The sequence below is a fragment of the Amblyraja radiata genome, chromosome 5 (assembly GCF_010909765.2).
Source record: "Amblyraja radiata isolate CabotCenter1 chromosome 5, sAmbRad1.1.pri, whole genome shotgun sequence".
In the NCBI taxonomy this organism is placed as follows: domain Eukaryota; kingdom Metazoa; phylum Chordata; class Chondrichthyes; order Rajiformes; family Rajidae; genus Amblyraja; species Amblyraja radiata.
This window is the reverse complement of record NC_045960.1, coordinates 13,938,770-13,955,017: the sequence shown is the minus strand read 5'-3', so window position 1 is coordinate 13,955,017 and position 16,248 is coordinate 13,938,770. Positions and strand designations below refer to the sequence as shown.

Below are 16,248 nucleotides of genomic sequence, written 5' to 3'. Positions count from 1 at the left end.
TTTTTGAGGATGTAATTAGGAAAATGGACAAGGGAAAGCCAGTGGATGTAGTCTACCTGGACTTTCAGAAAGCATTTGATAAGGTCCCACATAGGAGATTAGTGGGCAAAATTATAGCACATGGTATTGGGGGTAGAGTACTGTCATGGATAGAAAATTGGTTGGCAGACAGGAAACAAAGAGTAGGGATTAAGGGGTCCCTTTCAGAATGGCTGGCAGTGACTAGTGGGGTACCGCAACGCTCGGTGCTGGGACCGCAGTTATTTACAATATACATTAATGATTGAGATGAAGGGATTAAAACCTCAACCTCAGACGTTCCTGAGAAAACGTCCAGAACTTTGTTTAGTTTAGTGTAGTTTAGAGATACAGCACGGAAACAGGCCCTTCAGCCCACCGAGTCTGCACCGACCAGTGATCCCCACACACCAACACAATGCTATAACACACTTGGGCCAATTAACCTACAAACATGCACATCTTTGGAGTGTGGGAGGAAACGAGCTCCTGGAGGAAACCCACGCGGGTTACAGGGAGAACGTATGAACTCCGTACACACAGCACTCGTAGTCCCTGGGTCTCTGGCGCTGTAAGGCAGCAACTCTAACGCTGCACCACCGTGCCGGCCTGTTTTGTGTTTTTTCTTTTGACAGGACTTTCTACATTCACCTCCCCATCACCAAATCTGATTGTATGTTCCTACCCCCACCTTGTGCAGTGTCTATATTAAGAGATTAACCATGGAAATTGATCCGATGACCTTTGAACATGTAGTAAACACCAGCTGCGGCTCTCAGTTTGTTAACCCACTGGTAATTCCTTTCAGCGACGGTCTGGCCAATAAACTTGTGCTTTTAGTTCAGCTCTAAATGTCAGGTTGTTCCAAAATGGGAGTGCTTTGCAGAACATTTTCCATATAAAAGGCTTACTATCAACGCGTCCATCTGCTAATGGCAATAATCCATTATGTTTTGAGAGTGGAATAAGGGATGTTGAGCTGATTAAATAAATCCACCACTGGAGCATCATTCTTCAATCGATGCTCTGTTTTACAGCAACACAATAAACAGCCTGTGTGTGCATGGCATTCTCAGGTGTAGCATCCCTCCCTCCCTCAGCAAAGTAAAACTCTTTCATACGTGGAGGTGCTCATTTTATGAGGGCAGTGTACATTTTAATTTCAGCCATACAATTTGAAAAGCGTATTTGTTTTGGAAGTTATTATTTCTGAACATCTCCTGCACAGGAGTGCACTTTTCATTCCAATTAAGTCTTATATTACCCAGGGATTTTATTAGATAAAGTGGCAGGTACAACTCTGAAGGTTTTATGTCTTAAATTCTCCCTTGAAGCAAAACACAAATGGGATATTCATTTAATTAAGGTCCTTCGGCTGGCTGCGTCCCAAGGGATTCAAGGCCAGGTGAGCAAAATCACCAGCAGTGGCTGAAATTAAAATGTAAACCTGGCTTTTGAGTCAGGGGAGCGGATTACAGCTGCACCCCCCAGACCTAAAGAAGACTGATTCTCCATATCAGGGCCCCTGGCAGAACATAGAACAGCACAGGCCCTTCGGCCCACAATGTCTGTGGTGAACATGATACCAAGATAAACTAATCTCCGCTGCCTGAGTCTGATCCATATCCATGTGCCTATCTCAAAGCCTCTTAAATGCCTTCAAGTCTGAAGAAGGGTCTCGACCCGAAGTGTCACCCATTCCTTCTCTCCAGAGATGCTGCCTGTCCTGCTATGTTACTCCAGCATTTTGTGTCTATCCTCTTAAATGCCTATCGTATCTGCCTCCACCACCCCCTGGCAGTGCATTCCAGTCACCCACCACACCACTCTCTGTGCAAGACTTGCTCCGCACATCTCCTTTAAACTTTGCCTCTTTCACTTTAAAAGTTACGCCCTCTTGTCTGATATTTGCACCTTGGAGTGCCTCCCCTGTCAGTCACACGCATCAAGATCTCTGGTCTATCCAAATATATACCCTTGTCTTTCACCCTGCCTAGTCCGTTAGTAAAGAAGCAGGCTGGCGCGGTGGCACAACGGTAGAGTTGCTGCCACACAGCGACAGAGACCTGGGTTCGATACTGACTACGGATGCTGTCTGTACAGAGTTTGTAATTCTCCCCGTGACCGTGTGGGTTTTCTCCGGGTGCTCCGGTTTCCTCCCACACTCCAAAGACGTGCAGGTTTGTAGGTTAATTGGCTTCGGTAAAATTGCAAATTGTCCCTAGTGTTTAGGCTATTAAAGACTTAAGACTTTTTGCCTTCACAGTGTGGATGTTAAATTTGTGTTTATTGTGTGTTTTGCTATTTTATTATATGTATGACTGCAAGGCAACGAAATTTCGTTCAGACCGAAAGGTCTGAATGACAATAAAGTTACTAGATTCCTAGTGTTTAGGCTATTACTAGAATACGGGGTGATTGCTGGTCGACGCAGACTCAATGGGCCGAAGGGCCTGTTTCCGCGCTCTATCTCCAAACTAAACTAAACATGCGGCCATGTTAATTGTCTTACTGAAGCATGAGGTCTTATCGTGTGGTCAAAGTGGTGAATAAATGGTCCATCGCACCACAGTGTGCCTTTGAAAGAGCTTATGATTTATGTTTTTCCCTACTTTTTCTATTTGGTGGACTACTTTTCAAGTTCCCCATTGAAATATATGGCTGCCAGTGATCAGTGACGCAGCGTGTGTTTTGTGTTTACAGTGTTCTGGAGTCTGCAGTACGAGAGAGGCAACAAGCTGGTCATTCTCCGAAACGTCCTGTGGCCTGGCTACGCCTTCTTCCACGTGCCGGAAACCACTCAGTTCGGCCACATCTACATGGGGATGGGCGAGAAGAACATAGACTTCCCCTTCATGATATGACACCCCCAACCCCAACAAAAACACAGCGAGACTTGGCTTGGTCAATTCTTCTTTGCTTTAATCAAATTACAGATGACATCCCCGTCCCCTGTAAAGTGTACACTTTAATAACAACAAACCCTCTGGGTCCGAATAAATGTTGTTTCAATCTGCTTGCTCGTGTCTGTTTCTCAATAAAAGTTCACGGCAAGCAGAGACACAAGGGAGTGCAGTTGCTGTGACGCTGAGCAGCAAGAGGCTTGGGTTAGTCAGCCTCCACATCAGTGCTTCATGAAACAGTGCTTCTTCCCATAGACAACGTTGTTCTTCATTATTGGATCTCCCACGGGCATGCGTACCTTACACCACTTGAGGCCTTTCTTCCAAATGGGCTTCACTGATTCAATCGACCACCGAGTTAAATATCTGCAAAAAAATAAATATATATTTTAAATTGCCAAATTGTTACATTTTTTAAATTGTGTTGCTCATAATGATGCACAGGATATATACTGACGTGTGTAGCCTCTTGTGTTTAGTTTAGTTTAGAGATACAGCCCAGAAACAGGCCCTTCGGACCACCGAATCCGCACCGACCAGCGATCCCCGCACATTAACACTACCCTACACACACTAGGGACAGTTTACACTTATACCAAGCCAATTAACCTACAAATCTGCACGTCTTTGGAGTGTGGGAGGAAACCGAAGATCTCCGAGAAAACCCACGTGGTCACAGGGAGAACGTACAAACTCGCCAAAAAATTTCAACATGTTGAAAATCCAGCGGCGACCAGAAAGACGCTATGATTCTTTGGGCGACTGAGGAGAATACTCAACACCATACAGGCGACACCCTGGCGACATGTCGCGGGGTGAAGCCTGTATGGTCGTGAGTAGTCGCCCAAAGAGTCGTACCTTGTTCTGGTCGTCGCTGGATTTCCAACATGTTGAAGATTTCTGCCGACCCGTGACGACCTATGACTGGTGCCGGCAGTCGCCGAAAAAGTCGCTTAAGTGGGATTTAATGCCAATAGTCAATAACCCGTCGTTTAAACCCTCAATTATAGATAAATCATTTACACAATGGGAAAGAATGGGAATCAAAACGCTCGGAGACTTGTATGAATTAGGAAAATTATTATCATTTCAACAATTACAACTGAAATATAATTTGAAAAATAATCAATATTTTAAATATCTTCAAATCCGTGACTATCTGAAAAAATACACAAAAGACTAACATAACATGCCCCCAGACTTATTGGATGAAGCCATGAAGACAAAGGCTGAATCAGCAAATCTAATATCATACTTATACAACATTATTTTAAATATAGAAATATCTACAACCGATGGTATTAGAAGAGACTGGGAACAAGAACTAGCTATAAAAATTTCAAAAGAGAGCTGGGATAAACACTTACTATATGTGCATAAATGCTCGATCAACGTACGACATACTCTAATTCAATATAAAACATTACATAGACTATATTATTCAAAAACTAAAATAAATAAACTTTTCCCCAATGTCTCACCCATTTGTGATAAATGTCAGTCACAAGAAGCTACCATAGCGCACTCTTTTGTTTTCTGTATAAAAATTCAAAAATTCTGGAACGAAATATTTGAAATCTTCACAAAATTATTTAAAATAAAACTTGTACCAAAAGCAGAATGGATCATTTTTGGAATATCGGAAGGTAACCCCGAATTAAACGTGTTTCAAAAGAACTTACTTAATTACGGGCTAATAATGGGGAAAAAAGCTTATACTCAAATTTTGGAAAAATGCTCCAATACCAACAATAAAAATGTGGATTTCAAACATGTTCGAAACACTACACCTGGAAGAGATGAGACTCCTCCTAGCAGGCAAAGCAGACCACTTCCAAAAGACGTGGTCTGCATTTACGGAACTATTACAAGCATAGGTAATTTAAGATATAAATGGTACCAGGATCTGGTAACGGGGGGTATAAAATAAAAAAAATTTAAAACACGGTTGGTATATCCTTTTTTGCGGAGTTTTGTGTTACAATAGAGCGATTGTTTTTCCTTTTTTTTCTTTTCGTTCTAGGGTCTTATTTTCTTTCTTTACTTCCTTCTCTAATTTCTTCCCCAAGGGACTTTCTTCTCCCAACACTTTCCTGCACCTTCACGATTCTTGCTCACTTTCCTTACTTCTTTTATTTCTACCTTTTTTAAAGCTCGAAAAACGAAGTGGTACAACAAAATGTAATAAGATTTATGTGACGTGTATTATTGTAATTTATTGTACTTCTAATAAAAAAAAATTTAAAAAAAAAAGTGGGACAGGCCCATAAGGGAGAGGAATGGAAGCCCACCACGTCCACACCGACCATCGATCACCCATTCACACTAGTTCTATGTTATCCCACTTTGGCATCCACTTCCTGCACACTAAGGGCAATTTTACACAGGCCAATTAACCTGCAAACCCGCACGTCTTTGGGATGTGTGTTGAAACTGGAGCCCCTGGAGAACGTGCAAACTCCACACAGATGGCAGCGGAAGTCAGGATCGAACCCGGGCCTCTAGCGCTGCTGGGGTTGGTGGTGGAGTCAGATACAATTGTGGCGTTTAAAATACTTTTGGATAGGCACATGGATAAGCAGGGGATGGAGGGGTATGGATCACGTACAGGCAGATTAGAGTTGGTCTTGGGATCAGTTTGGCAAAGACATTGTGGGCCAAAGGGCCTGTTCCTCTGCTGCATTGTTCTACGCTTTAAATCTAATCTGTGCAAAATCATGAGAGGAATATAATCTTTTTCCCAGAGTAAGCGAGTCGAGAACCAGAGGGCATGGGTTTAAGATGAGGGGGGAAAGATTTAATGGGAACCCAAAGAGTAACTTTTTTACCAAAGTGTGGTGGGCGTATGGAATGAGGTGCCGGAGGAGGTAGTAGAGGGAAGGACTATTGCAACGTTTAAGAAGCATTTAGACAGGTACATGGATAGGGTAGGTTTAGAGGGATATGGGCGAAAAGCAGGCGGGTGCAACTAGTGTAGATGGGACATGTTGGGCCAAAGGGCCGTTTCCACGCTGTGTGGCTCTGGTGCTCATACGATACTTCAGAGCACGATGGGCCGAACGGCTTAGTTCTGTTCCCGTGTCTTATGTCTCAGGAAAGCGATCAGGAACAAGATACCTGACGCAAATCTTCAACCGATAATAGACTGCTGGAAGCTGGAATAACTCAGCAAGCAGTGCAGGCAGCCTCTCTGGAGAAAAGGAAACAGGGCCGGCTTTACTACCTTGCTTGTTACTCTGGAGAAGAAAAAGCAGCAACTGAACTCTGATCCTTCTGCCCAGATGACGACTTCAGGCAACGGGAGAGCAGCCACTGAAGTTTTATTGAGTAACAAGTGATGCACGCCTGGATGTGCGATAAATCAGCCAGTCGGCAGCGGCTTGGTACACCATCGGTAAATGACAGACATTAATGACTGTTTTTCAAAATACCTTCCGTCTCACCATTAAACCGGTCATTAATAACCTCAGTGAAAATAGCTTCCTCTGCTTTTAAAAAGTGAATCAGCTTTAGCAGGTCATTACAGGAGCTTATAAAAGATATATATGTAAAATAAGAATAACATGGGAGCAGCTGGTTATTTAGCTAGTCTTCAATAAAATATGTTTAATTCACTATAAAGCCCAACTTAACCTGTCCCCCGCAACTAACGTAGAGGAATAACGGTCCGTTTATGTCGACTTTAAGCACAAACAAATTTCCTCGGTCACCTCACGATGCATTGTAAAGTTAAGATCTGCTTTTCCTGCACTTAGTCGCTGCCTCTTCAGCCTGTCAGACTCAATTTCTTTCTCAGAGTCAGAGATTTATACAGCCTCGAAACAGGCTCTTCAGCCCAACCTGCCCACGCCGACCAACATGCCCCATCTCCACTAGTCACACCTGCCAACATTTGACCCACATCCCTCTAAACCTATCCTATCCATGTACCTGTCTAAATGTTTCTTAAACGTAGTGATATTACCTGCCTCAATGCCCTTTATGTAAAAAAGTTGCCCCTCAGGTTCCTATAAAATCTTTCCCCCTTCAGGGAGCAGGGAGGTTCTACTGCAGTTGTACAGGGTCTTGGTGAGTCCACACCTGGAGTATTGCGTACAGTTTTGGTCTCCTAATCTGAGGAAAGACATTCTTGCCATAGAGGGAGTACAGAGAAGGTTCACCAGACTGATTCCTGGGATGTCAGGACTTTCATATGAAGAAAGACTGGATAGACTCGGCTTGTACTCGCTAGAATTTAGAAGATTGAGGGGGGATCTTATAGAAACTTACAAAATTCTTAAGGGGTTGGACAGGCTAGATGCAGGAAGATTGTTCCCGATGTTGGGGAAGTCCAGAACAAGGGGTCACAGTTTAAGGATAAGGGGGAAATCTTTTAGGACCGAGATGAGGAAAACATTTTTCACACAGAGAGTGGTGAATATGTGGAAGTCTCTGCCACAGAAGGTAGTTGAGGCCAGTTTATTGGCTATATTTAAGAGGGTTAGATGTGGCCCCTTTGCTAAAGGGATCAGGGGGTATGGAGAGAAGGCAGGTACAGGATACTGAGTTGGATGATCAGCCATGATCATATTGAATGGCGGTGCAGGCTCGAAGGGCCGAATGGCCTACTCCTGCACCTATTTTCTATGTTTCTATGTTTCACCTTAAACTTATCTCCTCTGGTTCCCATTCTCCCTACCCTTGGACTATGCATTGATCCTATTGCAATGTATTTTGCCCTCTTGCCATGGAAGCCGTGCATTCCATGGAAGTGCTTGCTGTTCAATCTCTCAGCTCCACTTAGCCACTGTGCTTCACAGTGGCACAGCTGGTATAGCCACTGCCTCACAGCGTCAGAGACCCAGGGTTGATCCTATCCTCAGCCCCACATTATGGAGTTTATATGTTCTCCCGGTCACCATGTGGGTTTCCTCCGGTTGCTCCGGTTTCCACGCAAGTCCAAAAGACGTGCAGGTTTGAAGATTAATTGGCTTAGTGTAAATTACCCCCGAGTATGTGGGGAGTGGATGTACGCAACAAAAGCTTTTCACTGTACCTCGGTACACATGAGAATAAACTAAACTAAAACTCAACTTGATGAAAGCAGTGCTGATGGTGTTGTATAGAACAGCACAGCACGGGAACAGGCTCTTTGGCCCACAATGGCCATGTTGAACATGATGCCAAGACCTATTTGGTGGCAAGAACAAGAAGGCAGATTATCATCTGGATGGGAGACACAAAATGCTGGAATAACTCAGCAGGCCAGGCATCATCTCTGGAGAGAAGGAATGGCATTCGAGACCCTTCTTCAGACCTATCTGATTCAGATTATCTGAATGGTGTCAGATTAGGAAAAAGGGAAGGTGCAACGAGACGTGGATGTCCTTATACATCAGTCACTGAAAGTCAGCAAGGTACACAAAATTGCTGGGGAAACTCAGCGGGTGCAGCAGCATCTATGGAGCGAAGGAAATAGGCGACGTTTCGGGCCGAAACCCTTCTTCAGACGTTTCGGCCCGAAACGTCGCCGATTTCCTTCGCTCCATAGATGCTGCTGCACCCGCTGAGTTTCCCCAGCAATTTTGTGTACCTTCGATATTCCAGCATCTGCAGTTCCCTTTTGAACACTGAAAGTAAGCATGCAGGTACAGCAGGCAGTGAAGAAAGCTAATGGCATGTTGGCCTTCATAGCGAGAGGATTTGAGTATAGGAGCAAGGAGGTTCTACTGCAGTTGTACAGGGCCCTGGTGAGACCACACCTGGAGTATTGTGCACAATTTTGGTCTCCTCATTTGAGGAAGGACAATCTTGCTATTGAGGGAGCAGCATAGGTTAATTCCCGGGATGGCGGGTCTGACATATGATGAAAGAATGGATCAAATGGGCTTATATTAACTGGCATTTAGGATGAGAGGGTATCTTATAGAAACATATGACACTCTTGGAGGATTGGACAGGGTAGATGCAGGAAAAATGTGCCCGATGTTGGGGGAGTCCAGAGCCAGGGGTCACAGTTTAAGAATAAGGGGTAGGCCATTTAGGACTAAGATAAGGAAAAACTTCTTCACCCAGAGAGTTGTGAATCCGTGGAATTCTCTGCCACAGAAGGCAGTGGAGGCCAATTCACTGGATGTTTTCAAGAGAGAGTTAGATTTAGCTCTTAGGGCTAATGGAATGAACGGATATGGGGGAAAATGCAGGAACGGGGTACTGATTTTGGACGATCAGCCAAGATCATATTGAATGGCTCGATGGGCCGAATGGCCTATTCCTGCACGTATTTTCTATGTGTCTAATACTTAAATGCCTGCAGATAATTCATATCCATCCATTCCCTGCAAATCCATATGCTATGCAAAAGCCTCTTAAACGCCACTTTGGTATCTGCCTCCACCACCACCCCTGATAGTACATTCCAGGTACTTCCACCACCCTCTGTGTAAAAGAAGTAGCCCCTACACATCTCTCTTAAACCTTGCCCCTCTCACCTTAAAGCTATGCCTCAAATAGCCCTGTCCCACTGTACGAGTTCATTCAAGTGCTCTCCCGAGTTAAAAAAAATTAAACTCGTGGAAGCACGTAGAATGAACGTAGCGGGTACGTCGGAGCTGGGGGACGTCTCTTAGCGGCTCGTAACGCTAACGGCAGGTACTCGGGAAATGCGGTAAGCTCGGGAAGAGTCGTGAAGATTTTTCAACATGTTGAAAAATGTCCACGAGAGCCCCGAGTACCGACGAGCGGCCATTACCGTAAATCTCTGAGTTCGGATCAGGGCAAACTCGGGAGAACTCTTGGAATGAACTCATACAGTGGGACAGGGCGTTTAGTCTTTGATATTTCCATCCTGGGATCTAGAATTACCAATCTATGTCTTAGAACACGGAACAGAAAAACCCAAGAATACTTGGCCCACAATGTACGTGCCCAATTTGATAAGACTATAACACAGAAAAGCAGAATTAGGCCATTCAGCCCATCGAGTCTACTTCACCATTCAACACTGGCTGATCTATGTTTCCCTCTCAACCCCATTCTCCTGCCTTCTCCCTGTAACATTTCACAGTCTCGTTAAACTAATCTCCTCTACATGCATTACATGCACGTGATCCATATCCCTCCATCACCCGCACTTCCACATGCCTCTGTAAAAGTCTCTTAAACATCACTGTCGTATGTGCCTCCACCACAACTCTTGGCAACTTACTCCAGGCACCCTCTGTGTAAAACACTTGCCCCCGCACATCTCTTTTTCAACTTTGCCCCTCTCACCTTAAAGCTATGCTGTCACGTCTATGACATTCCCACCCTGGAAAGGTTCTGACTGTCTACCCTGTCTCTGCCTCTCATAATTTTATACACATCTGTAAGGGGCTGTCCCACTTACTCGACTTTTTCGGCGACTGCCGGCACCCGTCATAGGTCGCCGAAAATGTTCAACATGTTGAAAATTCAGCGGCGACTAGAAAGACGCTACGACTCTTTGGAGACCTCTCACGACCATACAGTCGGTATGGTCGTGAGAGGTCTCCTATGGTCGTGAGAGGTCTCCCGCGACATGTCACCAGAGGTCGCGTGTATGGTCGTGAGAGGTCTCCTATGGTCGTGAGAGGTCTCCAAAGAGTCTTTCTGGTCTCCGCTGAATTTTCAACATGTTGAAAATTTTCGGCGACCTATGACGGTTGCTGGCAGTCGCCGAAAAAGTTGCGTAAGTGGGACAGGCCCTTATCAGGTCTCCCCTCAACCTCCGGCGTTCCAGAGCAAATAACCCAAGTTTGTCCAAACTCTCCCTGTAGCTAATACCCTCTAATCCCCAGGCAGCATCTGGTAAACCCCTTCTCTGCACCCTCTCCAAAGCCTCCACATCATTCCTGTAAAGGGGCAACCTATACTCCAGATGCAGCCTGACCTAGTCGTATGTTCTTAAGGTATTAGTGGGCCAAGTATTCTGCATGAGACTTACCAGATAATTCTGCCATTTGCATTACCCTCAGCATTCACCGTTCCAGGGAAAACAATCCAAGTTTGTCCAACATGCTCACCTAGGTAGCATTTTGCAGCAAATGTAGAAACAAAGAACTGCAGATGCTGGACCTCGAACCGAAACATCACCTATCCACGTTCTCAAGAGATGCTGCCTGACCTGCTGTTGCTCCAGCACTTAGTGCATCCTGCTCAACATTTTCAGTGCTTTTTACTTCAGCTTTCCAGCATCTGCAGCCTTTTTTTTAAACTTATTTTTGATTTCCAGTGACCTCATCTGCTGGGTGACAAATGTTGGTCGCACACAATCCCACAAATAATCCCAACAGGAATAGACTCAGTGCGTATAACTCGTCTAATTCAATGGCGTAAAACCTTTTAAATAGGAGTGTGAGAAAGTTGACATCCATATGAAATGTGCTTCACTTTAACAACCCCTATCCAGATACTTTCATTATCGAGGTGAAGACACGTGGGTTGTGTCACAAGGCATAAAGTGGGTTATTAACAGCCCACTTTATGTTGAGACTACTAGCAAACAAATGATATTCTTATTAATATGCAGGGACTGTGTGAGCGGGTGACAGCATAATTTGCTTGAAATATTTTAAAAACCTTTTCCAGTAATGCGCCAATATTTTAATGTGGCTTTAAAACAACCAGCATCGTATGACATTTAATATACTATTTCCCAAACAAAATACTCGTTTGCAAAGTTTACATAAGTTCTCCCTTTTTTTTTAACCTCATTTCGTTCTTCTTGACCTGCTCTCCTATTTTATTTTTAGCTGCGTGAATTGATGTTTAGTCTTTACTGAATAATCATTCAGCTATTCATCTGAGGTACGATTAACTTCCTTTCATAGAAAATCAGTTCCATATGTTTGCAATTATGTAACTGGGACAATATATTTCTCTGATGCTTGTGTAAGTTGACATGATGGGTTTGCTTCTTTTTATGTTCCTCATCAAACTTGTGTCAAATATTACAGAGAAAAATGAGTAGATTACACTTCTAATCTTTATGGAACACGAGGGAGTGGAAATTGGCAAGCTGAGTTTCAGATTTGCAGATAATATTTTGAGGCAGTGAATGGGCTTTGAAAGAAAATAGCTGGAATAAAGAGTGTTTTGGTTCTCAATCACCACCAGTGCCTCTACATAATGCCTGCTTTGTATTTTCGGCAAGTCGTTTGATTGCCACAAAGAAAGAACATCATCTTCATCAGCTGCCGATTCATGCGAGGGAAGATAAAAGACTAAACTTGCAGTATTTCCACTGGTTTACACAGATACTCGTGGGTGTGTAGGGGGTAGAGTAGGGGACTGAGAATGCACCCTTGCTGGGCTGAGGTGTTGAGAGCTATTGTGGAGAAGGTGTTGTCACACACGGAAGGAGATGAGGAGAAACATCTTCAGTCAGAGGCTGGCGAATCTGTGGAATTATTTGCCACAGAAGGCTGTGGAGGCCAAGTCAGTGGATATTTTTAAGGCAGAGATAGATAGATTCTTGATTAGTACGGGTGTCAGGTGATATGGGGAGAAGGCAGGAGAATGGGGTTAGGAGGGAGAGATAGATCAACCATGATTGAATGGCGGAGTAGACTTGATGGTTGGAAGGGCCTAATTCTGCTCCTATCACTTGTGACATGACCTAGCTTCACTGACTGTGGTCTGTGGGTCTGAAAGCCGTGTATCCAGTGGCAGAGGTGGGTTGCTGACTCCTAGGTCCAGGAGTGTGGAGATAAATTTGGATGGGATTATGCCGTTGAAGGCAGAGGTATAGTTGATAAATAGAGGAGTCTGACGTTGGTGCCTTGTCTTGGTGTTCCAGAGATGAGTTTGAGGCCGGGGAGATGTCGACATGCTGTGGACATGTTGCCATGGTGGGCAAAATGCAGTGGATCACGTCTGATTGGGAACCTGGAGTTAATGGATCACCATTACCAGTCTCTTGAAGCACTTCATGATGGTGGATGTCAGAGCCACTAGACAGTAATCATTAAGGCACTTAATACCTTACTACCGTACTTATCTTGGCAGAGGTGGGGGACTGGAAAACACTGGTGGTGGAGGCAGATATGATAGTGGCTATACTATTCACTCGGCTTGTACTCGCTAGAATTTAGAAGATTGAGGGGGGATCTTATAGAAACGTACAAAATTCTTAAGGGGTTGGACAGGCTAGATGCAGGAAGATTGTTACAATATATATTAATGATCTCGATGAGGGAATTGAAGGCAATATCTCCAAGTTTGCGGATGACACTAAGCTGGGGGCAGTGTTAGCTGTGAGGAGGATGCTAGGAGACTGCAAGGTGACTTGGATAGGCTGGGTGAGTCGGCAAATGTTTGGCAGATGCAGTATAATGTGGATAAATGTGAGGTTATCTATTTTGGTGGCAAAAACAGGAAAGCAGACTATTATCTAAATGGTGGCCGATTAGGAAAAGGGGAGATGCAGCGAGACCTGGGTGTCATGGTACACCAGTCATTGAAAGTAGGCATGCAGGTGCAGCAGGCAGTGAAGAAAGCGAATGGTATGTTAGCTTTCATAGCAAAAGGATTTGAGTATAGGAGCAGGGAGGTTCTACTGCAGTTGTACAGGGCCCTGGTGAGACCACACCTGGAGTATTGCGTACAGTTTTGGTCTCCAAATCTGAGGAAGGACATTATTGCCATAGGGGGAGTGCAGAGAAGGTTCACCAGACTGATTCCTGGGATGTCAGGACTGTCTTATGAAGAAAGACTGGATAGACTTGGTTTATACTCTCTAGAATTTAGGAGATTGAGAGGGGATCTTATAGAAACTTACAAAATTCTTAAGGGGTTGGACAGGCTAGATGCAGGAAGATTGTTCCCGATGTTGGGGAGGTCCAGGACAAGGGGTCACAGCTTAAGGATAAGGGGGAAATCCTTTAAAACCGAGATGAGAAAAACTTTTTTCACACAGAGAGTGGTGAATCTCTGGAACTCTCTGCCACAGAGGGTAGTTGAGGCCAGTTCATTGGCTATATTTAAGAGGGAGTTAGATGTGGCCCTTGTGGCTAAGGGGATCAGAGGGTATGGAGAGAAGGCAGGTACAGGATACTGAGTTGGATGATCAGCCATGATCATATTGAATGGCGGTGCAGGCTCAAAGGGCCGAATGGCCTACTCCTGCACCTAATTTCTATGTTTCTATGTTCCCGATGTTGGGGAAGTCCAGAACAAGGAGTCACAGTTTAAGGATAAGGGGGAAATCTTTTAGGACTGGGATGAGAAAAACATTTTTCACACAGAGAGTGGTGAATCTGTGGAATTCGCTTCCACAAAAGGTAGTTGAGGCCAGTTCATTGGCTATATTTAAGAGGGAGTTAGATGTGGCCCTTGTGGCTAAAGGGATCAGGGGGTATGGAGAGAAGGCAGGTATGGGATACTGAGTTGGATGATCAGCCATGATCATATTGAATGGCGGTACAGGCTCGAAGGGCCGAATGGCCTACTCCTGCACCTATTTTCTGTTTCTATGTAATTATTAAGGCACTTAATACCTTACTACCTTACTTATCTTGGCAGAGGTGGGGGACAGGAAAACACTGCCAGGGGTGGTGGTGGAGGAAGATATGATAGTGGCGTTTAAATTCATTCATTCATCATCGTTGAAGACATTAGCGACGCAGTGGTGCTGGTTTCCGACGGGAACGGTGACGGACGCACCACACATCTCTGTCCTCCTGTTCCTGCGGACTTCCGCCGCTGGAGGTATAGGATTTTGGTGTGTGTGCTTTATCATCATTCCTTACAATGCCATGTACGACAGTGATCGCAACTTCTACTGAAGTGTGGATGGCCGTTGGCTCGCTAGAAGCTCATCCGCCCTTTGCCAGGTCTTGTTTTTGGTCCTGCTGGGGGTCCACAGCCCCCTCCTCACCTGGCAAACCAGGTGGGGGAGACGGTTTAGTCGCCGACTATCCGACCATGGAGCTGTAGCACGGGATTACATAGTACCCGTGGCAGGGGGAACTCCCGCCCCCCACCCCCCCCCCCCCCCGACCTGACCTGACCGTTTAAAGGGCTAGTAAATAGGCACATGGACATGTAGGGAATGGTGGGATATGGATCTGGTGCAGGCAGAGGAGATTAGTTTAAATTGGCATCATGTTCAGCACGGATATTGTGGGGTAAAGGACTTGAGCTGTACTGTTCTATATTAGTTTTATGTTCTCTGCTCCACATTTTCTTGTCCCCGCACTCTTGATAGCCTCCCCGCTGTTTTGTCCTTTATCCACCGACACTCTTGGAGGTTGTTCGGGGTGGCCAATTAAACGGACATCCCGCCTGTTTTGGGACCTGGAAGTTTCTACTGGAAGAGCCTCAGAGCTGGTTCAGCCTACACTCCATGTATTCGAGAGAGTGTTAGATTTAGTCTCTTAGGGCTAAAGGAATCAAGGGATATGGGGAGAAAGCAGGAACGGGGGGTACTGATTTTGGATGATCAGCCATGATCATATTGAATGGCGGTGCTGGATCAAAGGGCCGAATGGCCTACTCCTGCACCTATTGTCTATGTTTCTATGAAACTGCAGCACCCATGCAGTCTCAGGGAGAATGGAGAGCTCACACCATGGGCAGTGGAACCACTGGAAACATAGAAACATAGAAATTAGGTGCAGGAGTAGACCATTTGGCCCTTCGAGCCTGCACCGCCATTCAATATGATCATGGCTGATCATCCAACTCAGTATCCTGTACCTGCCTTCTCTCCATACCCCCTGATCCCTTTAACCACAAGGGCCACATCTAACTCCCTCTTAAATATAGCCAATGAACTGGCCTCAATTACCTTCTGTGGCAGAGAATTCCAGAGATTCACCACTCTCTGTGTGAAAAATGTTTTTCTCATCTCGGTCCTAAAAGATTTCCCCCTTATCCTTAAACTGTGACCCCTAGTTCTGGACTTCTGGAGAAACTGTACATCTAACGGATAACGGCGTGGACAAACCTCCATCTTTTCATGCAATCCCAGAGAGAAGCAACAAAGCCCTGGTGGTCTTACCCCTTTAACAAGAGCTGGAAGAGACTCAAAGGGCACAAAGTGCTGGAATAACTTGGCAGATCAGGTAGCATCTCTGGAGAACATGGATAGGTGACGTTTTGAATCAAGACCCTTCTTGAGACTGAGGCGACAGGTTGAGACCCTTCTTCAGGCTCATCCATGTTCTCCAGAGATGCTGCCTGCCCCGCGGAGTTACTCCAGCACTTTGTGTCCGTTTGTGTATTAACCAGCATCTGCAGTTCTGCCGGAAGAGCCTTAGAGCTGGTGAAGTCAACACTGAACTGAGACTCCCCCCGTCTCGATGGTTTCACAGAACAACAAACAAGC

At 45.1% G+C, this 16,248-nt stretch overlaps 2 protein-coding genes across 3 annotated transcripts in view; one reads left to right on the top strand and one right to left on the bottom strand.

Annotated features, from left to right (window-relative positions):
• rsph9 (radial spoke head component 9) overlaps positions 1 to 3,034 on the top strand; it is a 74,436-nt gene extending 71,402 nt beyond the window's left edge. The window contains exon 5 of the mRNA XM_033020646.1: positions 2,722 to 3,034. Coding sequence (XP_032876537.1) covers positions 2,722 to 2,882 — 161 coding nt within the window. The 3' untranslated portion in view covers positions 2,883 to 3,034. The remainder of the gene's footprint in view (positions 1 to 2,721) is intronic.
• Positions 2,920 to 16,248, bottom strand: part of mrps18a (mitochondrial ribosomal protein S18A) — a 97,264-nt gene continuing 83,935 nt past the window's right edge. The window contains exon 6 of one of the 2 annotated variants that reach the window (XM_033020647.1): positions 2,920 to 3,287. In XM_033020647.1, the coding sequence (XP_032876538.1) occupies positions 3,143 to 3,287 (145 nt within the window). In that variant the 3' untranslated portion in view covers positions 2,920 to 3,142. The remainder of the gene's footprint in view (positions 3,288 to 16,248) is intronic. The other variant, XM_033020648.1, reaches the window with a different exon arrangement.